Source organism: Aptenodytes patagonicus, chromosome 6 (genome assembly GCF_965638725.1).
Source record: "Aptenodytes patagonicus chromosome 6, bAptPat1.pri.cur, whole genome shotgun sequence".
Lineage (NCBI taxonomy): Eukaryota > Metazoa > Chordata > Aves > Sphenisciformes > Spheniscidae > Aptenodytes > Aptenodytes patagonicus.
The window spans coordinates 68,575,999-68,601,514 of NC_134954.1; the positions used below are offsets into that span (position 1 = coordinate 68,575,999).

Sequence of the window (25,516 nt, forward strand, 5' to 3'; positions counted from 1 at the left end):
CCACATTGGAAGATACTCGTTCTGTTTTTTCAGCTCTGTGGGGGTTAAAAAAAAAAACACAACACACCAACCAGTCTCCCAGTTAAACCACTAGCATCCATTTTATCTGCCTGCAAGTGTCAGTGCGAAGGCTTGTGCGCTCTTTCCAGGGTGTTTTGCTCTTCAGGAGAAGTGAGAGGTGCGAATGTTCTTGTGTTCTCAAAGCCAATACTACAGCTCAGTCGCCGGGATAACAGCGAACTGACTTTCTGGGTTGTTATTCAAAACTATTCGTAAGCTATGAAGTACCTCAACATGAACTCAGTATACAGTAGCAACAGCCGGTTTTCAGTGACTTCTTTTAACCGAGAAGTGAACACGATGTAAAGTAAACTTCTGCTAAGCCACCTCATTCCCTTAGCGCTCGTGTAATTCTGTAAGTCTCGGAGGTTAAATCTGAAGCTTAGCCCTTTCGGTTGTGTTCCTCGTGTGTGCTTTAAATGATAAAACTGTTCAATGCCTACCCGGTTGGTAGTTGCTGTATTATGTAACTACAGGTATATCAATTACTATGTAATACTCTGTTTCCAGTAATGCAAACGCTTGTAATTACTTGAATAAGTTTTATTTGAACTGTGGATACTTTTTTTTTTTACACTTAAGGAATATTTAAATGGAAACCTGATTGCATTTTCTGCTAAATCTAAGCTTAAATCTTGGCCCATGTACAAAATCCAAAGCTGTCTTATCCCTGCCGACTTGGTTATTTTTCTACATTCGGAATGTAACTCTTGTTACATACTTTCTGTCCTTTTATAGTCTGTTTCCTTTCCATCTCGGCGCTACTCTTGGGTCTGATTTTTAACAAATGTAATTGCATTATATACTGTCCTAGACTATAGCGTGGGCAGACAGATGAAATAGCAGTAAATTGTCTTAATTTTTCTTTGAAGCACTGCAGTACTTTCTTTTCGAGTCTATTTAAATAGTTGTGCCATGAAATGCATCTTACACGGCCACTCTGGATAAGCAATATCTTGTACTGTAAATATAGCAATTGCTGTCATAACTTGGAGTTAAAATGTCTGGATGGTAACTAGTGCCTGTCTGATGTAAATTGGAAAAGAGCATAGGCCTTCATCCTAAGGTGCTGTTTCAAAAGAAGTATTTCCTATTTTGATTCTGGGAAATTGTTGAAACACCGTGGACAAAATGTTGCTATGCTACATTGAGATCCAAACAGTGGGTTTTGGTTTCTCTGTAAAGGATGTCCATAAAACTCATCGGGTTTGGTTTTCAGTGTAATTGTAAATATGTGAAACTGTATGTGTCTTTGTGTCCGAAACGAAGTTCGGTGTGGTGATAGTAGGGGCTGAGAGGGAGGGAGAGGATATGCAACAAGCTGCCACGAGCTTTCCCCGACTGAAACCTGCTGCAAATGGGTGAACTGGGTGAATTGCAGCCTGGCTGAGGTGTGGGAAGTGAATGACGGTTACTGGGCTCGGCATTCGGTGAATGACTGAATAAATGCAATAAAAGGCTAATAGACAACACTATTGCTCTGTTCATCACCTTGATTACAGATTTTTTTGTTACGAATTTGAGTACGTGCATTATGTAATCTGTAAAATGACGCTGTAGTGGAGACCTTGCTCCAACACTCTTAAAAATCTTCCCTTTTTGTGAGAGATGAGGTTTGTAGAATAGTGAGATTCTTTCGTATGTTCGATCTTAATCTGTTCCTAATGGTGGGAGTGCTGAAGTAATGTATCTCACTGTGATCTGGTACTTCGGTATTTGCATAAAATGGCAGTTCTGTATATTCTTTTGGCTAACTTGTAAATATAAATGTTTCATAGTAGCATAGTGGAACTTCTGAGGTACAGCCATTTGTGTGAGATTAGAAAAAACAACTTTATTTCTAAGAACTTGTAAAAAAAAAAAAAAATATTTTCAATAAAATTCCCTACCTCACCTCTATTGTGCAGAAATTATCCCATTTTCCTATGTTTAATTTTCCAACTTCATTTGTAAAGACAAAGATGATCCCTTTTAGGTTATTGGCAAAACACTGCTGGTTTTCATCAAACCAATCAAATAGTGGAATGCTTGAACATCTGAAGTCTAATTTGTTTCCTTTGCTTCCCTTATGGTAATCAGGTATCTGACACCTGAAAAGCAAATTCTAGAAATTTTATGCCATCTTAAGCTGCTCCCTCACTCTACCCTGTAACTTTGTTGTATTGCTTGATTTTTTTTTTTTTTTTCTTTAGTGGTGGGGGGGAAGGGGTGAGGGGCTGGGCGACAAGAACACACCAATGATCTTTGCGAGGCCTTAGGGGGAAGGGTTCCCAATCCTTGTTTCGCAGCAAAGGGGATTGAGCAAACACTTCGTTTGCTTTCTTTAATTGGGATGTAAATGCACGTTCCCATAACCGGTTCTAAAAATAAATGTCTTGAAAGATGTGGAAGTTATGCCAAACTGAACTAGCTAATTAATTCCTCCTTTCTCTGAAATGCTTAACTCCTTACACCTTTAAAAAGAAAAATATAATTAATGCCAGGAGTGTTCTCTCCCATTGCTAGGGGGAATGACTCTTTCTCTGGCTTCTCCTGAGGTGGATATAGCAAACCCAAATCAAATTTTTAACCTTAAAAGTTTCAGTAGTTGGGTTTGATTCCTCTGTGTTCCTGCACTTACCATGACACCATTTTTCTTACTGTAGTTCAGAGATTGTGTTCTTTGACAACACCTGTAAAATTCACTTGCTGAAGCTGTCTCACGGTGTGGGTCCCCGTGGGAGGTGGAAAGTAGGGGAGAAAAGGCACTCTGCTGTGCGTACTGGAAGCCCTTTCTCAGGAGAACTCGTTCTTTTACTTACGTGCAAGAACCAGAGTTTTGATATGAGGGTTGTGGAAAACAGCATCAGTTCCTGCTGAACTTGGTGAAAAAGCACTAATTTTGAACCCAAATAATCTCAAGAGACTGGGTTTTCTGGGCTCAACATCTGCTTCCTTGAGAAGAAAGGCTGATGCATGTTTTGAGATGCAAATTTTTACGTCATATTGCTGTTTGTAGTTTCCAGACCGGTGTAAAATAGCTGGGTTGGCATGCCTAAGAACCCTCCCTTTTCCCGAGATTTGAGCAATAGCTCAGCTCTTTAAATATTAGTGCGTAAAAGAAATACTAGGTATCCCCTACAATGATAAAAGGACACCGTATTTTCAGTGTCCTGAAAGTATTTTAGCTTAAACTCTAAGCTCCAAATCTTGAGGAAGCTTGGCATCACAGCAACGTGGTCATACCTAGTGCTTGGCAGCCTGCGTACTTCGTAATGGCTTCTTCATGGTGTTTAGAAATGAAGACAGTACTCTTTTTAAAACAGTAAGGCTTACCCTGCTCAACTACTATGAACAATTAAGTATGACCCTCCTCGCTGAGTCACTTTTCATTGAAAATAAAGGTGTTTGTTTGAGGCGGTTTTTAAAGTTTCTCACCCTTTCCCCTTATTACATTAGATACCTTATTACAGGTATCTGAATTATCTGGATGTTGATGTGAAAAGCTATGATCTCATCAAGTAAGAAATGTGCCAGGTTAGACTTGTTTATAGAATGTTCTACTAGACTGGACTCAGCTGAGCGACCCAAGGCCGCCCGAAGCCAACGTACTTCTTGGTTTAGCTGCGCTGAGCCCGGGGCTGGGATGCAATCACATCTCCCCTGTTCTCCAGCGTCATTAAGCTGAAATACCTTTGTTGCAAGCACTGGCCTTAAACAACCACCTCGCTCCCTAAGTCTGGTTAAACAAAAGCAAAAATGTACTTTCACACTTCGATTAAAAACTCAGGTTAATGTTTTACAAACCTTTAAGTTGAAGACTAATTTTAGTGTAATTAGCTGGGTTAAGCATTACATTTAAATTGCAAATAAGTAATAACCTTAATATTGGAGAACTCAGACTTTAACGAGAGACGTTAGTTTTGCTTATGACACATGCATAAGGGGGGGAGGTGTGTAATTAACTGTACATCCTAGAGCATTCCCATTCGTTCCCTGCTTATGACCGTCATCTCAGTTTCATTTCATGCTAAATAAAAACTCACATTTACTTTGCAGCTTTGTTGGAGACACTACCTTAATCTGAGAAGAATTGATATGCATCATGAATTACGTACATCCCGCTTGAGTTCACGTGCCAGGGTTCCTACCTTTATTCTGCAAGGTACTTTAATGTGAAGATACTTTAAAGTGAAGTTGCCGTGGGTTTTTGGCCTGAGGACCAACCGATATTCCTCAGAATGGGACCGTTAACTGTTTGAACTTTGAAGATTACTGTGATGTTAGGATTTCTCTTATACTGGCATAATAATCTGTCATTGTTATGTGACGTTATACCTACAGAAACTATTAATAAAGAATTTTGCTAGAAGTACTGATTTCTCCTTGCTTTTATAAAGTTTAGACCAACTCTGAAGTCAGACTACTGGAATAAAATAAAGTTTGAAAGCTATTTAAGTAACTAAAATGTTTAGTGCTCTGGGGAAAGTTGATTTTATATAAAACTTAGAACTTCCTTCTTTTTGTAAAACACTAATTTTCATGTTACTGCTGGCACTGAGCTCAGGGTCTTGAATTCTTGAGAGCTCAGCCCTTAGCAGTTGTAGGGCTGAGTTTTACTGTACCTCTTCCTGGAGCCTAGGTGCTCGCAAAGGCGTAAGGTTCACCGCATTTTGATGTGCGGTGAATCAATTTTTGGTTTCTACAATGTCTCATTCCCCTGAAATTTTAAATTTGAAAAATACTCAGGAAGAAGCCTTATCAGAAAGAGGACAATCTAAATATTAATACCTGACTTTTTTTTTTTTTGTTTAATATATATGTCCTGGTTTCGGCAGGGATAGAGTTAATTTCCTTCCTAGTAGCTGGTACAGTGCTGTGTTTTGGATTTAGCATGAGAACAAAGTTGATAATGCACCGATGTTTTAGTTGTTGCTGAGCAGTGCTTACACTAGTTAAGGACTTTTCAGCTTCCCATGCTCTACCGACTGAGAAGGCTGGAGGTGCACAAGAAGCTGGGAGGGGGCACAGCCAGGACAGCTGACCCCAACTGGCCAAAGGGACATTCCATACCATGGGACGTCATGCTCAGTACATAAACTGGGGAAAGCTGGCCGGGGGGGGCCGCTGCTCGGGGACTGGCTGGGCATCGGTCGGCGGGTGGTGAGCAATTGCATCGTGCATCACTTGCTTTGTATATTATTATTATTATTATTATTATTTTATTTCAATTATTAAACTGTTCTTATCTCAACCCATGAGTTTTCTCACTTCTACTCTTCCAATTCTCTGGCATCCCACCGGGGGGCGAGGGAAGTGAGCGAGCAGCTCTGTGGTGCTCAGTTGCCAACTGAGGTTAAACCACGACAAAATAATAATGTTCTTCAAATTTTATTTAATTTTGTGCAGTTAGTAGTAGCTAGCTATACTAACTAACTGTAAAAATTATTTGCGCAGTGCAGATGGAGACTGTTACACGTCATCTAATTACAGAGCGCTCACTCAAGTGGTTCTCAAAACAGTTCAAGTTTCAGAACCAAATTTGCTCTTCTATTTCAGATTAAGGATATTGAAAAATAGCAGCAGACTGTCTAGTGATTCAAACAGCATTTTACAGCCTTTGCAAACGAGAAAGGTAATGCTCCTATGCCTTTGCTGCTCTGTATCAGCAAACGGAAGGGTGAGAATTACAGCACATCACTCTGAACACAGAAAATATGCCACTCCATGAGGAAAGAGTAGGTTCAGGGGGAATTGTATCCGTGTGTATCAATACCTGATGGGGGCACTGAGGAAGAGAGAGCCAGACTCTTCAGTGTTACCAGTAACAGGACAAGAGGCAATGGGCACAACTTGACATACAAGACAGTCTGTTCAAACATAAAACCATTTTTACTACGAGAGTGGTTAAACACTGGAACATGTTGCCTAGAGAGGCTGTGGAGTTGCCATCCTTGGTGATACTCAAAGCCAAATGGACAAGGGCCTGAGCAGCCTGCTTCAGTCAACCCTGCTCCGAGCGGTGGGATTGGACTAGAGCATCTCCAGAGGCCCTTTCCAACCTCAACCATTCTGTGACCTGAGACTGTCCATAAAATGCACTACTTCATTGAGAAAAGACAGTCACAAAGTTTAGATTCATAATTCTAGCCAGATTAGGAACTGATCTTGATGTAAGCTTAATAAAGATACACATGGGTACACCTGGGTATCTCTTGTCACTACCACTACAGTATCTCGTAGTGATACGGTTCCTCAGTAACAAAGGACTGATACATGTATGCAAAAACTAGTTTTTTTTTTTCATCAGCTAAAAATTAAAGGGCCCGTCTAGCTAAATAAAAGCTTCAGTACGTTTTATGCCAATATAGTTACATGGTTTGGGGTTCCTATGGGATCGTCACAGGCAGACTTAATGACACATCTACAAGTTTGAGTAGAGCTTCCTGCAGAGCTTTTCCACAGAGCTTTCAGTATCTGCAACCCTTTCTGCCAATAGCATACGTTCCATAGGTCTTTACAGACAAACTGGCATTCCGGCTTACCTTGCCTGTCACATACCGGTGATGGTGATGTGTGCTTTTTTCTCTTAAAGTCTCTCCAAATACAACAAAACGTGGCCCTGTGTTCCCGGTGAAGGCATGCCCACTCCAATGAGCACAGACATTGCAAAAAATGTTACTTTAATCATACTGCTGTCTAATAATAGACTCCTTGCACACAATTGCTCTCTAGTAATTTCTGCTGTCACTTTTAAGTCCAGTTCCTTCTGATCTTTTTTCACAAGTGGAAATTTTTTATATGGAAAATATATACTCATTTGGCAAGAGTTTTGAAAAATTCACTGTCTTCCTTTCACAAAGGGATGGTCCAGCAACTGCAGAGCAGAAGGGCGTTCGTGTTGATCTCTGCATTGAGGGTTTGAAAAATCAATACATAAAATGAATATGCATGCCTGTGATGTAATTGTTTGTAAAATCTAAATGCAAACAGCCTTTTTTTTTCCTCATTTCTCCAGTCATTACTCTTTTTTTTTTTTTTTTTAATAAAGCTGGTAGAAAGGAAAGCAGGATTTATGGGAAGAGACTGTTGGAATTTATGAATTATAAAACTGAAATATTTTATTATTACAGAAATCATTCCTTGTTCCTCTAAATTCCTTCCAGAACTTTGAATAATTCTGCTAATGTGGCTGTTTCAGGTGCACCAAAAACATATTTAAGGAGGGTGACAATTATTTGTTTGATCCTGTGTCAGTCAGGATGTTCTGTCATCTCCAACGAACATCATTCATGTTAAGGAGCCCATTTGGAATTACAGTATTGTAATTACAATACTGGCTTGCTAAAGCCAAGGGCTTTGGGCTTTTTCAACGCTCAATTTGGAGAAAAAAACAGGGGAAGGAGTAAAGGACACTGATTTCTTAAATAATAAACTAATGGGGAAGATGGGATGAGGAAGGCATTTATATTCAGGACATGGTGGGATCATACATTAGAACTTTGCAGCCACAGGTGCATCCTGACTTTTGAAAAGGTAAATACTTTATTAAAAATGCTTTATATCTGTATGTTTCTTCCTACCTAACAGTTCCTTCTACCTTTTAAACACTGTTCTCTTTGAATCAAAGTATATATGATGTCTCTATATACGGTCCACAATTTTTCTGGTTATTGTTCTATGGTCCATAGGAACCGTAACCATACCGTAATTCTAATCCATGGATTAGAAGTCAGGCTTCCTGCCTCCAAGATCACTGCCATACCCACTAAATAACATGCTTCTCTCTAGCACTCAAATCTGGTCTTTAGAGACATGTAAAATGCTGCTATTAATGTTATAAAGACTACCTGTAGAGGTCAGGAACTTAGCTCTTGAAATTAATAGTCCATTTAAACATCTAGGACAAAGCTGATATTTAAAACAAAACAAACACTACAAAAATAATTCTTATAATGGGTGAATACTAGTGAGGTTCTTTAAATATAGAGAACTTTATGTTTCAAATAAGTATGTATTTCCTAGACTGGCAGTGACAACAGATTTTTTTTTTCTTCTACTGCAGAAGATAAGAATTAGGTGAAAGCTCTTTCATTTAGAATATCGTCCTCAAAACAACTTGCCTGACACAGGCCAGACTCAGCCAATGGGATACTGGAACAGCAAGGCACGTCAAAGAAATTTATCAAACATTTTGTCTAAAACTCAATGGTGCCATGTTTCTGCATGAAAATTACAGGGAAAGTAAATGATCAGTATAAGGCCTACAAAAAGAGAATTTGTGAGGGGGTTTTGTACCATCATAGAGAGTAAAGCTCTTTTAGGTATACTATTATTTAAAGGCTTTCCTGAAATGTTGAAAAACCTATGCATCTACAATACAGTTTTTCTACGCAGTCATCTGTACCATATAAGAGGTAACCTAAGCTCCCATCAACAATCTCTACAAAGAAACAATCTGCTTTTTTCCTTCCATTTTTCAGTCAAAAATCTACATACCTGGTTAAGCATGCATGCACAAAATCCACTGCGGTGCTGGAGAATCGATCAGGTAGGGAAGGCATCAGTCCTCTGTGGGCCCCAATATAGAACATGGCTGCTATCCTATCCATGGAAGCCAGTGGCGGTTTTCCTGTTGCCATCTCAAATACGGTGCAGCCAATGCTCCAGATGTCTGACTTTCTTCCATATCCAGATTCATTTATAACTTCTGGTGCCATCCAGTATGGAGTCCCATGCACAGACTTGAGCATCTCGCTGTGTGTGCCACTGAGGCTTACCCAAGCTAAACGCCTGGCACAGCCAAAGTCAATTAGCTTTACTATACCATTTGGCATGAGCATAACATTATTGCCTTTGATATCTCTATGTACCACACAATTGTCATGTAAATATGCAACCCCTTGTAGAATTTGTTTTGTATATTTACAAAGGACAATTTCTGGCAATGGACCAAAACGATGAATAATACTAGAAATTGAGCCACCAGGAACAAACTCCATGAAAATGCTTAAAATGTTGTCTTCCAGACAAGTTCCTAAGTAAGTTACAATATTGACGTGCTTCAATGTCTTCAAAAGATCAACTTCCTCATGAAACTTCTGATACTCCTTTTCTGTGGTGAGTTGATCTGATGTATCCAAAACAACCTGTTTTACAGCTATTAATTGTCCCTGGCTTGTCAGACCGCAGTACACCTACAATGAAACTAGCATTTATTAAAATGAAACATTAAATAAAACTGAATATTTACTTATTTTAAATAGTATCTTTGTGTTTGTCATATTTCATGTCTCATTGTATAATCCAAAATATTTGTTATTTCTTGAATAGGACAACAGCCAGTTATAAAGTAAGATGTATCTCAAAGACAACCAGTGCATCTGTCAACATACTCAGACATTAACTTACCGTGCCATAGGCTCCCTTTCCAAGGACTTCACCTCTCGTCCACATGATAGGATCTTTGTTAGTTAAACTGCTTCCTGGTAATTTAGTAGATTCCTCAAAGTTTAGCAGGTCACTTTCTTCATTTGATGCCAAAAAGGCTTTACTATAACTCTGCTTGAAAGATGATGATCAGTGTAGGGTGAAATAAGGGAGGAAAAGAAAGGCTTCATATTATCCTTACATTTCTTATAAGGAGTAATTTTTACCTGGCATGACTCTTTTCTATAGATTTTTATATATATATACACACACTCATTGCCCGGCTCATCGATACAATTGCTATACTAAGTAAGACTACATAAATATTTTCAAGTATATATCACAATAGTGCATAACCAGAAGATTATAGCACACCATCTTTTTCCATTGACAGGAAGACAGACAGAAGAAGCACTTAAAATAGCAGGATATACATCTGCTTACTACTTTTTTTTTGTCACATAGGTACAGTTTGCTAAGCTGAAGGGTGAATATGACTATCGCCTTGCTGTAGGTAACATATGTAACCCAAGTCTGATGAAAACCATTTGGACATGAATTCACAGGAAGAAGAGACTGCTTCAGAAAGATGGTAATAATTACTCCATCTAGCCGTGGATCTCCCCAGGAGAAGTGAGAATGGAGGTATAATTGGCACCTGTGTCTGCAGAAGCATAAGGAAGTATATCAACATGTAGTGAAAGAAATTTCCTTATAAATTTGTAATTTAAACAGACAAAAAGCTAACAGGGCCAAGGAGAAGCAGTAGTGGTAGATAAGCACCTTAGTAGGCGAAGGTTCTTAACTGAGGTAGGGGCCAGAATCTAAGCCTTCTGAGCTTGAAGTTTTGATTAAACATTAATTAAACAGCCTTAAGTCTGTCTGACAAGCCAATACTTGTAGTTTATACCTAGAAAAGTATCAGGCTGCACTCAGAGATTCAAGGAAATTGCCCGTTTGGATATACAAGAGCCATTTCTAGTGTCTTTTCATATTCCTTAGGTGTCAAGATCTCAAGAGCTTTTGCCTTGCCCCAGCACATTTTTATACATGCTCTTCAGTTAAAATAGCCTCTCCTTTTTATTCACTACAATTTCTCAGTTTATCTTGACCCATCATATAAGCCTTGATAGCTATTCCTGTCATGCCTTAGTACGATCTAGCTTGTGTCCTGACATGCAGCCCCTAACATGAGTATCCTCAACTGAGCGCTGGAAGAATCAGAAAAAAGACTTGATCGTTAATGAGCACGTATTTCCTATCTTTCATCCAAACTTGTGTTGAAGCATTACTCAAAGGAGCTAGCAAGTTACAAGAAATAACTTTTACCTTCTCTAGAGCACTATTTACTATTGCTCCATCTCCATTCATCGTATTTTCTTCTTCTTTAGCGTGTGTATTTTGCATTTTAGAACCTGTATTTTTTGTTCTTGAAGAGTTGATGTCTTTTTCTTCAAGCATTAGCAATTCTTTGGCCAGACAACAAAGCAACTCATCAGTCACATCCTTATTATCTGCCCAGGACAAAATGTTTTGACTTGTCTGGAAGCTGGGGCTTGTAACATTTTTTGTCTGAATCACTGAAGGCTGAGTCAATTCATTTGCCAAACCACTGTTTTGAGGTGTGTATGCCCAACTGTGATTTAATTTTTTTGTAGGGGATTGACACTCCAGTCTATCTGAAAAGGGCAATGCTTCACATTTATTTATAGACTTGAAGGAGGCCTGGTCTGATTCCAGGCCTTTGCAGTCATCCATATCCACCCTGCACTGGGGTACACAAATGTTCTGGTCTGTTGTTAGTAAACTGCCACTTAGAGCAACACATTCTGTGTAGTCTTTATCACTGAACTGAAGAAGATTCTGGCTACAGGTAGCAGCTCTCTGACGGTTGGATTTATCCTGACTGTCTAAAGACTGCTCCAAAGAAACTTCTTTAATGGTTGATAAGTTTAAATTTGAAAAAAAATTATTTTGCTTAGTTGATTGTGAAAGCTCTTCTAAAAATGAAGGCTGATGATCTCTGTCTTCATGAAACAATGTCATGCTCCTCGAAGTGTTTATTTGACAATCCGAATCAGAAGTTATTACATTATCTTGCTCTGTGTTGCTGTCACTCAACTCGGTACTTCTGTGCTTTGGAATGAAACCTTTCTCTTTTTGTTCAGTGCCAGGTATGGTCTTCTTTGGCTTAGAATATGTTCTCTTTGGAGTATTCCTTACTCGGCTGCTCTCTCTCCCTTTACTGCAGGTAGATCTGCAGGTGCTAGCGGTGCATCTCCCAGATGGAACAGAACAAACATCTCCGTAAAAACTGTTCTCATGTTGATCAAGATCACGCGTGTGGGAATAGACAGGAGTTCCAAACATTTCATAAATTCCTGGGCCTTTGTCATTTGAATTTATCTTCTTGAACATGTCACTGTATTTCAGATCTACAAAATCTGAAGCAGACTGTGCATGTGGTAGAGAAAGTGGAGTAGCAGGTTTCTTTAAGATAATGGAATTTTTGCAACGGCAGGATAAACTTTGCTTTTTAAGTTTCTGAGCACTCTGAGCAAAATGGTATTTGTCTGCTTGAGGGGCTTTTTTTTGACACTTCAGGGAAGTCTCAGATTCCACATGTGGCAATTCCAAAGATGGAAAAATCCGATTCTTGGCATTACATTTTGTGGAAATCTCATCAGAAACGATTAAGTCTTCAGATATCTTTATCTTGCTACTCATTTTAGATTTTGATGAATGTTTATTTCTTTTCATCTTTGTTTTACTTTTGTCATTTTCTTTGCGAGCAAGAATGTTGAAGCTCTGAGTAACATGAGGAGGCAGGCTACGAATGACACTCTTCTTTGTGGCAGGTTGTTTAGCAATGTATGGTTCCATAGCTGGTTCTTGTTCAGAGAATGTAAAATGAACAACAGGTACAAGCTCACTTCGGTCTTTTGAAGTTGCCTCTGACACTGCTTCTTTTTCCATTTCAGATTCAAAGAGACAAACATTACTTTCTGTGTGTTTTCCAGAAGGATCCTGCACTTCTACTCTGGGAATTACTGCAACTACAGAATTATCTTCTAAGGCATGGTAGGCCTCTATCACTTCATTTTTACAGGGAGAATCTAAATCGTGATTATTGAGCACAAAGTTCACAGTCTCAGCATCTTCATGTGCTCTGTAATCCAGTATCATCTCTGTAGCATTTCCTTCTTCTAGGCAAGTTCTACAGGAGTTCTCCACTCTTTTTTCCTTATTGCCAGATCTCAAGGCATCTCTGTTGCTTGACACTGTAAATGTTGTCTGGGCTGTATATATTCCACAGTTTATCAGAGCATTACTTGAGCTCAAGTAGGGATGACTATCATCACAAAAACTGGCTTGGGTCATAAGATCTATGTTCTTACAAGCCACTGACAACTGGTACTTCATCTGGTCATTCTTTTCAGTATTGGTAGCTACATCAGCTTCCCTCCATTTTAAATTGCTTTGAATTTCTTCTTTCTCGTTGCTAGGGTACATATAATAGTTACTCATGCTGAAGTAGTACAGGTCTTTCAATGGAGCAAACTTATGAGATATAGTAGCCACAATCAGGTCTGATGACTTTTCAGCATGCCTTTTTAATAGGTTGTCTAACTGATACTGATAAAATTTAGTAACTGGTTTTATAGGCTGAGGAATAGAGTTCATAATATTCAAAATATTTCTGATGTTGGTGCTTTCATTGACAATATTATCCTCTAGAGGAGCAAGATGAATTGTTCTTACAGGCTGAAATGTCACTGGTGGCAAATGAAACTGTAATTTCCATAAAAAACATTAATAATGTGCTACACAACAGATACAGGTAAAATCGAATCATTAAGAACCAAGTAGACTAAGAAAGAAAATCAGAAAAGGATTATTCTTTTATATATTCCCATATTTAACCTAATATGAAGTGTAATATCAAAACCCTGAGAAAATACATTAATTTTCTCACACCCAGAATTATTTCTAAGTATTTCATAGTAGAGAAAGTGGGATCCTTTGCTATAAGGCACAAGTTGTTCTCCATGATTTAAGAGTAATAAGCTTTGTCCACATACACAAATCATCTTGTCAGTTATTAACTATGTCTTATGTCACATAGCACGTTTGCTACAGGAATTCAAAGGCTGGTCAGTGGCTTCATGTGCCAAAGCTTCTTTCTTGCTGTGCACTCTCACTGAATGAGAGCACCACTCTTATGCTGATATTTAGTCTTTTTATGTAACCCTCCAAAGTGTGCTGACACCGGTAATTATATTCCCAATAGAACTAGAGCTCATGTAAGCAATTTTTAAAAAGCAAAAGCTAGACTATTATGACAGAATGCTATTTTATCCATGGAGAAAACAATTTTTACAAATTATTTATAGGTTTTAAAAGACATTATTATAAATCTAAACATATATATCTTCCACATATTTAGTGTAGTCTTATAAAATTCCATAAACCATGTTATATGGGCCACAGATTTACCTCACAGTTTTAAGTACATTTGAAGACAGCACAGTCTGCACTTCACTTTCAGTGAAGTTAAACGGATAGCTACCCAAAGGCCATTTTTATATGGCAGCTAACACAGAAGTCTGTTGTGTGTGGGATGTATTTTATTATTCCTCCCTTCTTCCTTCTCTTCCCATCCCATTAGTTGAAAGGTACCGCATATCTTTGAAAGATAACAGATCTGAGAATTTGAGTACTTTGTTGTGATTATTCAGATGCATAGTAAGAATAATTTTCTGAAAATAATATTTCTATTCTTTATTTTATAGGAAATGGAGAAAAAATAAGCTTGAATATACTGTACATTTTTATGCAAATGAATGCAGTAGAAATAATCACACAGTCATATGCTCTGAGTACTCATTTGCATGTCTATATTCAACATCAGTTTGCATTCTGCAGGAAATTTTTGTTTGCATTCCAAGGGCAAACTGAGGTTTGAATGTGCCAGGAAAAGCGATGCATGCTGTTTTGAAATTTACAATTCTGAAGGCTTTGTCCAGTCTTCATGGCTTTAATATGAATGCTCAGTTTATCCCAAATGATATGCCTCTAGAAATCGTCAGAGCCTAAGACGTTAAATAAAGCTGTATTAAATCACACTGAGGTCAGCTAAATTATTTTTCTTAAACATTTCCCTCCATTTGAAATATTTTTTCCATAGCCCTTTTTATGATCTTCTGTCGGAACTCTTGCTATTACTTCTATACTTTTCTTTACTTTTTTCCTGTGAACGCTGTTGTATTCTGTAGTGGGTTCACTAAAGTATACAGCTGATTCAATGAGTCAAGTCTTTTATATTAATATCCATAAAGACCAAATTCTCTTTTTTCTAAATACAGTATATTTGATCTTTTGTAACTTTTAAGGCTTGTGTAGTGTGAAGCACTGATACAAACAAACTAGCAATTTTACCTGTAAGTACAAAAGTTTTGTCAGGAATCCTATTTACACTTACCACAAAATTTCATGTAAAATGTGTTTAATCCTAAGACCTTATTTTTTATTTGCTAACACAATAAATTTCAGCAATCATCTAATATCAAGACTGTTCTTCAATTCAGCTTCAATTTTAAATTACCACTCAATACAAGAAAATTGTTTGGTTTTTTAAATTTGGCAAAACTAGACATGTAACATGTTTAACATATAGGATGCGCATACTTTAAATTAACTTACATATTTCTATTTTAAACGGGTTTATATCCTTTTGAACTTCCAACCTTTTACCCCCCAAAATCCCTGATGTAACACCTTACTGACAAATTGTTGATATAAATCTGAAGATTTGCTGACACAGACACATACACACACATATATATAAAATATATGTAAAAATACTTCATATTCATCCAAAAAACTGAAGATTAAGTAGAGGAAACTACCTACACTTCTTCTGTATTGCTATTTTTAAAGTTTTGAAAGAATATAATCCTATTAATGGTGTTCAGTTTTATACATAATACCACCTTACCTCAGATCTCTTGTTCCCGGTTTTTAGCATTGTTATATTTAACCCTTAAAAATCAAAACAAATGAAATGTTAATTTGGTGTTCTTAAACAGACTATGATTTTCATTTATAAATTAATTTCAAACTGTAGGGTTCTGCAAACCAAGAATCTGTCTGATGTGTGGTTGCAGGACTATGCTATAAATCTGCTATGCAGGAAAAAGTTGTAAGTCAAAATGTAATTGTGATACTGAACTTTACAATTCCATTTTCTATAGAAAACTATAAAATATGATAATTTTAAAATACTTTGATTCTAATAATTTAAGTAAACGTTTCTGCTCAATTTCAGATGTTTGCTAACTTCAGTATGTGGCTAATTAATATTGCCAGTATGAGGCAAAAAGTGAAAGAGATGTCACCATGGCCCCACTCCAGCTACAGAGAATTACACTTTACATTTTGTGGGCTCGGTTTCATTATACAGAGTAACAGGAATGGTGAAGTCTGTCATTGCTTCTCTTTATCTCCTTCATTCTGCAAATACACACACACACATAATTAAAGAAGACGGTCAACATGGTTGAAGTCTACTTTATGTGAAGAAGTCAAACAGACATAAAGACAACTTAAAGTTTAAAGAAAAAGGACTTCTAAGGCTTTGCCATCCAATTTGATAGCAATATATAACTTTTAAATAAAGTTATGACTTTTAAAATTGAACTTACTTTGTTGTATTTGTGCTTTTATTATCTGAAAAGCATCTAAATCCATAAATGATTTTGAAGTGTTGGATTCTGGGTATGAGGCCTGCAGCAGAAAGCTGAAGTCAAAGCCACGCCCTACATTCTCTTTCTTCAGGAAGAAAGGTAAAGAAGTGCGATGTCTCATCTGTAATGCTAACTGATTTTTACTTGGAAAACATGCCACTCGTTGATCTGGCCACGGTCTGGATGTTGGTGCTATTTGACTAAAAGACAAAACCAAAAAAACAAAATACAGTGTGAAAGTAAGTGGAAGGAGCCTACTCAGTTCAAATAATCACATCACTGGAGAACAATGTGAACAAGAAGTTTGTAAGATCCAAGCATGCCAAAGTATGTTTTCTTTCTTGGTCCATCTGGGAAGTTGTGGCTGTCCCTGGCAGTATCCGACTGCGATGCCAGAGATTGACTACAAGTGAGAATGAATGTAAATGAGTGTCACTACAGGTGACAAACAATGTAAACCAAGCAACAATAGGAATGGAAAAACATATTGCCCACCTTCCCCTTCTTGACAAAAACTGTTTGCTTCCACCAGCAAGTGCTCCAGCCTCACCGCCCAAGCCGCAGAAGGCAAAGGCAGGGACTGGGAGAATGAAGAGCTGCCCACTGTGGGAGAACATTAGGTTTGAGACCATCTAAGGCACCTGAAGGTACACAAGTCCATGGGACCCAATGAGATCCATCCGCGGGTCCTGAAGGAACTGGCGGATGAAGTTGCTAAGCTACTATCCATCGTATTTGAGAAGTCGTAGCAGTCCGGTGAAGTTCCCACTGACTGGAAAAGGGGAACTTTTTTAAAACCCCCATTTTTAAAAAGGGAAAAAAGGAAGACCCGGGGAACTACAGGCCAGTCAGTCTCACCTCTGTGCCTGGGAAGATCATGGAGTAGATCCTCCTGGAAGCTATGCTAAGGCACATGGAGGACAGGGAGGGGATTCGAGACAGCCAGCATGGCTACACCAAGGGCAAGTCCTGCCTGACCAACCTAGGGGCCTTCTATGATGGAGTGACTACATCAGTGGACATGGGAAGGGCTACAGATGTCGTCTGTCTGGACCTCTGTAAAGCCTTTGACACGGTCCCCCACAACATCCTTCTCTCTAAACTGGAGAGGTATGGATTTGATGGGTGGACTGTCCGGTGGGTGAGGAATTGGTTAGATGGTCACATCCAGAGCATAGAGGTCAACGGCTCAATGTCCAGATGGAGACTGGTGACAAGTGGTGTCCCGCAGGGGTCCGTATTGGGACCGGTACTGTTTAATATCTTCATCAATGACATAGACAGTGGGATCGAGTGCACCCTCAGCAAGTCTGCAGATGACACCAAGCTGAGTGGTGTGGTTGACACACCAGAGGGACGGGATGCCATCCAGAGGGACCTGGCCAAGCTGGAGAAGTGGGCCTGTGTGAACCTCAAGGTCCTGCACCTGCGTCGGGGCAACCCCCAGTATCAATCCAGGCTGGGGGATGAAGGGATTGAGAGCAGCCCTGCCGAGAAGGACTTGGGGGTACTGGTGGATGAAAAGCTGGACAGGAGCCAGCAATGTGCGCTCGCAGCCCAGAAGGCCAATCGTATCCTGGGCTGCATCCAAAGCAGCGTGGCCAGCAGGTCGAGGGAGGGGATTCTGCCCCTCTACTCTGCTCTGGGGAGACCCCACCTGGAGTACTGCATCCAGCTCTGGAGCCCTCAGCATAAGAAAGACATGGACCTGTTGGAGTGGGTCCAGAGGAGGGCCACAAAAATGATCAGGGGGATGGAACACCTCTGCTATGAAGAAAGGCTGAGAGAGTTGGGGTTGTTCAGCCTAGAGAAGAGAAGGCTTCGGGGAGACCTTCTTGCAGCCTACCAGTACTTCAAGGGGGCTTCTAAAAAAGATGGTGGCAAACCTTTTAGCAGGGCCTGTTGTGACAGGCCAAGGGGGAATGGCTTGAAACTAAAGGGGGGTAGATGTAGACTAGATAGAAAGAAGAAATTTTTTACGCTGAGGGTGGTGAAGCACTGGCCCAGGTTGCCCAGAGAGGTAGTGGATGCCCCATCCCTGGCAACATTCCAGGTCAGGTTGGACGGGGCTCTGAGCAACCTGATCTAGTTGAAGGTTTCCCTGCCCACGGCAGGGGGGTTGGACAAGATGACCTTTAAAGGTACCTTCCAACCCCAACTATTCTATGAGTCTATGATTCTATGTATTTTTTATGAATCATCAGGAGAGGGTGTCAGAAGAATTCTGAAGGCCAGATGTGCCTTTGTTATTTATAAAATATGCTATGGCCTGCCTGAAAGAATAGAGGCTGTGCAGACAAGCCTCAGATTTCTGCCACCTGGTTTCTGAAGAATGAAAAATCCAAATATGGAAAAAGATAAATACTGTGACTGAAAAGAAGTACAAAAATATAATCTAAATTAATCTTAAAGCTGTATGCAAGACAATTGTCTGTTTTTAAGTCAAATGCTGATGTAAAACTATATACTATATGTTTTTTCATACTGTATGAAATAATTTGTTCATCTACTGCAATATCCTGCCTCCAGCAATGGCCAATAATTGATGTTGGGAAGACAGAAACACTACACAACATATATAGCTGTATATAATATCTGGCACTAAGGAAATACTTTCTTACTCATAGACTACTACCTACTTTGTCTCCATTTCTGCATACCCAACTGCAAATTAAATATTAATACTACTTACCTGTTTCTTCCTAGAGCTTTGTACGACTGATGCATTTCTTTCATTATCTTATCTGCATTCTGAAGAGCAACACCACTTCCACAACCTGCAATAATACATTAGTATTTGCATAAAAGCAATATAATTCACTGACCAGTAACACAAAGCAAACTCAGTTATTTTTGGGCATTAAAATATTATTATAAAGAAATACAGGAAGTAACTACCAGAAAAAAAGGAGCATGTTTCGTCTGACTAAGATACCTATACATACTTTCTGTTATAATATTTGGAAATGTGAATGCATAAATCTGAATTATTTTTAGTTATTTAGGTAAGTGTATTAATTCAATGTACTATAAAAGCAAAGAACATCTAAAAAAAAAATCCAGTTACAGCTCCTATTTCAGTAGAACAGAAATATAAGAAAGATATTGACAGAAACTCTACAAAAGCAGAGCATTTAAAAATAGGAAAGCTATTAAAACCAAAACAAATCTCAGGGCTTTTCAAAGGCAGAAAATAACTCTGAGTTTGATTTCAATTTTTTTTGTGGTTGCTTTTTGACAAGTGGCCAGATTTCAAGTTAACATTGTCCTCCTTCTTTTTCAAATCCTACATGTTACACTTTATATGTATAAACTTTGGTTAGACTACCTTCTTTGCTTCTCCTCTTATTTTGTTGGTTGTCAGACATACTGTCCTTAGATGTATTAAGGTCCTGAAACCTGAAAAAATGTTTCATTAATTGATTTCGAATTCACATGTACAAATCAGTACTTTATATTTCATTATTTCAGAGCCATAAGTAAGACAAAAACAACATTTAAAAAATACTTGAAATTATTAAAAATATTATAATTTAGCTTAACATCCAAAGCCCTGTCCTGCGAATACACACAACCAAACATTCTGGACACAGTTTTTATTGCTAAAAACTCAACATATGCTATGTTGAGTAAGACATGAAAGCTGTCAGTGTTGTTTTGCTGATATCTTCCTTACTGTTGGACCAGAAAGTCAACATTTCACATTTGGGAGATAATTGCATTTTTAACATATTACTGAGAAACCAATTCTGAATTAAATGTTTATCTTTGTCTACTTGGTCAAAACTATCTCTCAGCAAAAGAGGTTCAACATCCAAAACTTTCTGAGCACAGAATAGCTTGTACACTGCAGCCTCAACAAATCTCTCTGATAGCTTATTCCAAAGAAAGATGACGTCAACTGGAATCTTCTTCTAAATTTCAGAGAAATATGTAATTTACCGTGTAAATAATTTTTAAGTATCTTGAGAAGTAATTATCCCATAATACAAACAGTCTAGTTTTAAACATATGTTCAAAACTTAGCTGGGCATTTTTCTCTACAGAGCCAGTGCATCCAGACTGATTTAACTGAAAACATTAACAAAAATCTCATTGATATCAACAAGGTATAAATTTCATGCTTTATCTCAGAACTATTATAAATTCATAAATACATGAATGGCAATGTATTGTCTCTGAGTATTTACAAAGGTAAATTTTTTAGGTGTTTAAAAATTGTACACATTATAAAAAATAACTAGCCATTATATTATTGCCTTTTTTTTGCCACTGAATTCCTGTGACCTGTGCTAGGCATCTGACTGAATTTGATATAACCAAGAGTCATTAGCTGAGACAGAGTTAGCTGATTAACGTATTAGTAGTAAACTTTTGTTTCTCACTTAAAACTATTGTATTGTCAAAACCAGTATCTTAACCATGAGTGTACCTTTCTGTGAGCATCTTAGTACCTCTGTATGTTGAGAAAAATATATTATTCAAATTGTACTACATTTATAAAACCAAAACACCTTCAAGCTTACATTAAATTAGTATTACAAACATGTGATATTTTAACTCCTGGTTGTTGAGAGACATAACAGTAGCTTAAGGAAATGAATAACAGAGCTACCCATGTACAGTCTGTAGTCTGGTGCCGTAAACCGCTGGCCTTCTATGAGGATACATGAGCTCTCTACACCTACGTGAGAGGCTTAAAAGAGATTTCCATCAGGATTCCCAAATAATGCTTTGATATCTTTAGAGATCAGTTTTCCAACCTTGAATATAGAGATTAACTCATCCATAAATAATCGCTTGCATATTCAAAGTTATGCTTTTACAATATTTCTAAATTCAGGCAGAAACAGAAGAATAATGTTCGCTGTGAGTATTCATGCCTTGTATTTTCAGTTTAACGTAATCGGATTTTCAAGGAGATCTACAAGCCAACAATAGCAAAGTCAAACAATAAACATTTGAAAAAGCTGCTCTCAGGAAATTAAAACAGCAAGTATTTTCTCTCTTTGTACATTTACTTTCTACACCTTATGTTAACGATTGTATGCAGAAGTAACAGTAGTCAGCTAGGTGCTTGTCCAAACTGACAGCAAAGTCAGTTTACAAGGCAGGTTGTATGAAAGTAGTTTAGTTGCAGTGGAATTTAATACTACAGTTCTTGCAGAAAAGAACATGCTTGGGGAAACTCAGACACCCAGTAGCCTTGTTACTGACTTCAGTGGGACCGAGATTTCACAACAGTTCAGATCTTAAAGCATACACCTGTGAAGCAGAATATGTAGATTCTTTTCTCACACCTAGCATGGATGCTTGCATCATCTTACAAAGCTATCTAAGCTCTATAAATCTTTTTTAACATAGAAAGAAAGCATGCTAATTATGTAAATGTGTAAAGTTTTTCAATATATTAATTCAGTGGGGCATATTTATTTTTGAGATTGTTTTCAGAAGTAAAACACAGTATGTATTTTGAATTAATTATACTGTTCATTTAGAACTTTCTATCTACTGTATCTGTATTCCTAACTGTAGCTGATCTAAATGGTGTTTCTTTCTGAAGAAAATGGTATCTTTTGGTAAAAAAATTAAAGCTGATAGTTGTTGAAAAACACTGAAAAGATCAAAATAGATTAACCCCCTCCCCACACTTTCAATTGGAAATGCCACCATTGTATTTTAAGTTTTAATGTTGTTTCATACGACTATTACCCCCTACGCTGTATCATCTCTAAGGCATTACTAAATTCCCACAGTGGGAACAAGCTGTCCCCAAACATTGTTTTTTCCAGATGAAGATGCTTTTATTAGGCTTTACCCTTAATCAGAAGATTGTAATGAACCTTTCCCAGAACTAATCAGCAATAGCTGTGGGAAAGGAGCTAGCTGTCACCCCCTGGTTAACATAGCTATATGTGGGCAATATTGATCCTGTTTACAGTTAACACTATTCCTGAATATGGTGAGTAAGCATACTGTGAGCCGTTTCACGATTATGAAAACATCAACCCTCTTTTCTAAGATTAAACTCAAAGATTAACAGTACCATAAGATGACAGTAGCATAAACAACACAGAACAATCACAAATTGCAGACTCTTAAAGAAGAAACATGAGAGGATGAAGTCAAAGGTTTGAAGATTTGAAATTCTAGACAGCTAATTCTTAAAATAAAACTAATCAATTAATATTTTTGATGGATTTGGGGCTCTTTCTGAAAAACATAGTGAACTTCTGTTTCTCAAGTGACAAGAACACATAATGTAATTAAAGACAGTGAATTGAAACGAATAAAAGAAAATACAATCAAGAACATTAGTTAATATCTGTATTAAAATGTTTCCCAAGGTCTTTATTATTTAATAAATAACATATAGTTTTAAAAAACCAATAAAATACATAAGATGTTGTACATAAAATAAATAAGATATTGTCAGATATCTTATGTGTATGAATATACATGAATGAATATGAATATACATTTAGACATATATGAATAACAGTGTGAAATTCTTACATTGGGCAGCTCTGGGTGCTAGAGAGGAATATTATAAAGTCCATAATGGAAAATTATGTAATAATATGCCTATAAGGAATTTTTTTCCTACTAGCTAATCAAGAAGTATGTAATATGACAATTTATATCTTTTATATATGTATGTTCCTGCTAATGTTATTGAATGGGGTCTAACTTTTTCCACAGCATAAATATCTTACTCCTTTCTGGATTATGTGAAATGTTCTGTTGTACTGACATAATTGATATAATGTGGCAGTGGGTTCTCCTATTTAACCGTGTAAGAAATACCTGTTATGTCCATTTAAAACAACTATCGTTCACAAAAATGTTTCCTTTTTCTTGCATTTGCATCTTCAATTTAATTTGCTGCAATACATTCTCCCCTCACACAAAAAAATTGCATAACCACCATGTACGTGCTACCGAATTAAGCTGTTTTAGAACTGAATTTGTATGGCAGGCTAAAAGAAAGGTATGGTTTTTAGAAAATTATGTTTGTTTATTAAAACCATAGATAGGTAGAACTATGAAAAATAGGGCACCTAGTGGCTCTTATGTTGCTAATTTCTCTATAAAATTTTATTTTCTCTCTGCTTTTTTTCTCACGTATTTTTACTTCATTGCTTGTCCTTACATCACTCAACTAAATAAAATACTCAGTTTTATACATCTTCCACACCTAGTAGTACATAACATTTTTAACATTCATTATAAATTTTATGACAAGTTATTCCTAACAGCAATCTTGGGTACTACCCCTGGCAATGTATTTTTCATTTTTTTGGAGTTCGCTCATAAATTCCTATTCTTAATTTATTCATAAATACCTATTTTTTTCCTTTGCAGCTGAGCTCAGGGCTCTCAGTAGTGGTACTAATGTATACGGAAAAAATGCCTAATGTCAAAGTACTACCAACGGTAAGATGCATGCAACAGATGGAAAGTAACAATCAATGTAGCTGTCTGTCTGTAAGGAATCGTTCCATTTCAAAGTCACTACAGAGGTCAGTGGAAATGAAGGGCCTATGTGGCTTTTGTTGGCTTCAGTAGCATTTTGCCACTCAATACTGCTAGTCAGGAAAAGAATTAGGCTTTTGTTACTGATTCTATCAGCAAAAAATATAATTACTTGGAAGCATGCAGCAGCCTTCCCAAGAGACTCATGCATTTATCCTAGATTAAGTTATTTTTTATAACAATTTTATATAACACTTTTTATCTGAGGAATGTGCGTTATTTTATAACTATGTAGCAGCCAGACATCAGACAGTACTGTCATTCTTAGTTTACAGAAGGGGAAACAGATAGAGAAAAATTGAATGACCTATAGCTGATGACCAAGGTCATCCAATGAACTGTGCAAAAGTAGCTATAGAAGTCAGCGCTCTTGATTTCTCATTCTTGTGCTAAGCACCAGATAATTCATTAAAAGGTTTATCCCATTATATTAGTCTGTTAAGAGTCATATTAGACGGTGAACCTCTCCAACCTTTGCATTTTTTTTGGATACACAAAAAAACCTTCAAAATAATAACTGAAAAGGTTCTATAAAAAGGCATAAACAACATCTTACCTGGCGCTTCAGTAGCAAAGTGTGAAAGAGGCACAGCAACCCAAAGAGAAGTTACAGAGCATTTTTAGCTCATACCTGTCTTCCTTTGCTGGACAGCAAGGAATTCAAATAGTAATTACATATACTTTGATTTTATTTTTGGCACGTTTTTCTGACTGCGGAGCACGTAGTACTTACTACTGAGGCAGGCTCTTCTGCAGGCAAATCCTCCGGGCAGCTCCTGCTACACGCTGTTGAGTTTACACATGTTGCCGAGGCAACTCCCCCCCCGGGGGCATTTTGCTTGGAGGAGTTTAATTCAAAGAGCAGTAGTGGCCTATGAAAGCAAACACAGTTGAACTAAAGGGTAGCATTTTAAGCTCTAATGACAAGACATTTCTTCCAGCACGCATAAGAAAGCATATTTCTCTCTTCTGTTTACCTCCATTTATGCTTTTAGTACCTTACCTATTTCTACGTCATTTTAACTTTGCAGTCAGTCCCCTCACCTAAACACTCTCCGTTACTCATGAATAGCTCTCTATCTCCTTTCAGGCAGCCTTAAACAGCAGACTACAAGGATACTTTTTTTTGTTTGTTTGTTTAAAATAGCAGACTGTGCTGGGGTGGAAGGAAGTGTAAGAGGTATAGCCAGGCTCAATCCGAGTTGAAAGGGTTTTGAAGGGAACTGGTTTGCTGGATACCAGAAGGACTGAGACGCCGTACCCCGGGACACGGCAGCAGGGTGGCACAAGCGAGAGGGGTGACGCGCAGCCTGCTTTGTTTTAGGCTGGACCTGGAACACCAGGCCTGGGAGACACCTCGGCTCCTGGCTGACTGAAAAGGGGCGTATTACTCATGTTTGCAGGTACCCGGCACAACCGGCCTGATGGTGACAAGCTGCGACGCCAGTAACGCCCCGGTACCCCGGGCACACGGCGACCCAGCCGGTAAGGCACTTCGTTTACCCTCTTGGGCTGTCCCTGACGGAGCCGGAGAGCCTCTGGGAGCAGCCCATGCCTCAGCTTCACACCGCCGTGAAGTAACCGCCCCAGCGGGCGTCTCTTCGGCAGCGCCCGCGAGGCACTTCAGCCCGCCGCCAGCGCGGGAGGGCCGCCCGGGTGTCCCCTCCCACGGACGGCTGCGGGGAAGGGCGACCGGGGGATTGCGTGGCTACGCCACCGCGACGGGTAGCTGGGCTGCGAGGCAGTCGGGCCACGACGGCCTGTGA

General features: G+C 38.3%; 1 protein-coding gene across 1 annotated transcript; it reads right to left on the bottom strand.

Annotated features, from left to right (window-relative positions):
• Positions 1–5,429: 5,429 nt before the first annotated feature.
• On the bottom strand, positions 5,430–25,442 carry MAP3K19 (mitogen-activated protein kinase kinase kinase 19). Its single transcript, XM_076343077.1, has 10 exons — positions 25,254–25,442; positions 24,484–24,622; positions 19,543–19,613; positions 18,907–18,991; positions 16,173–16,414; positions 15,467–15,510; positions 10,798–13,260; positions 9,451–9,603; positions 8,539–9,236; positions 5,430–6,947 (listed from the first exon to the last, which is right to left on the bottom strand). The coding sequence occupies exons 3-10, from the start codon at positions 19,580–19,582 to the stop codon at positions 6,881–6,883; spliced, it is 3,792 nt and encodes a 1,263-aa protein (XP_076199192.1). The 5' UTR covers positions 19,583–19,613; positions 24,484–24,622; positions 25,254–25,442; the 3' UTR covers positions 5,430–6,880.
• Positions 25,443–25,516: the final 74 nt, after the last annotated feature.

Coding starts and splice junctions, on each gene's coding strand:
- MAP3K19 (XM_076343077.1), bottom strand. CDS start 19,582: ATGTCTGACAACCAACAAAATAAGAGGAGAAGCAAAGAAG. Junction 9,237..9,450: donor GAAAGGGAGCCTATGGCACG/GTAAGTTAATGT, acceptor GTTTCATTGTAG/GTGTACTGCGGTCTGACAAG. Junction 6,948..8,538: donor GTGCATGCATGCTTAACCAG/GTATGTAGATTT, acceptor CCCTCAATGCAG/AGATCAACACGAACGCCCTT.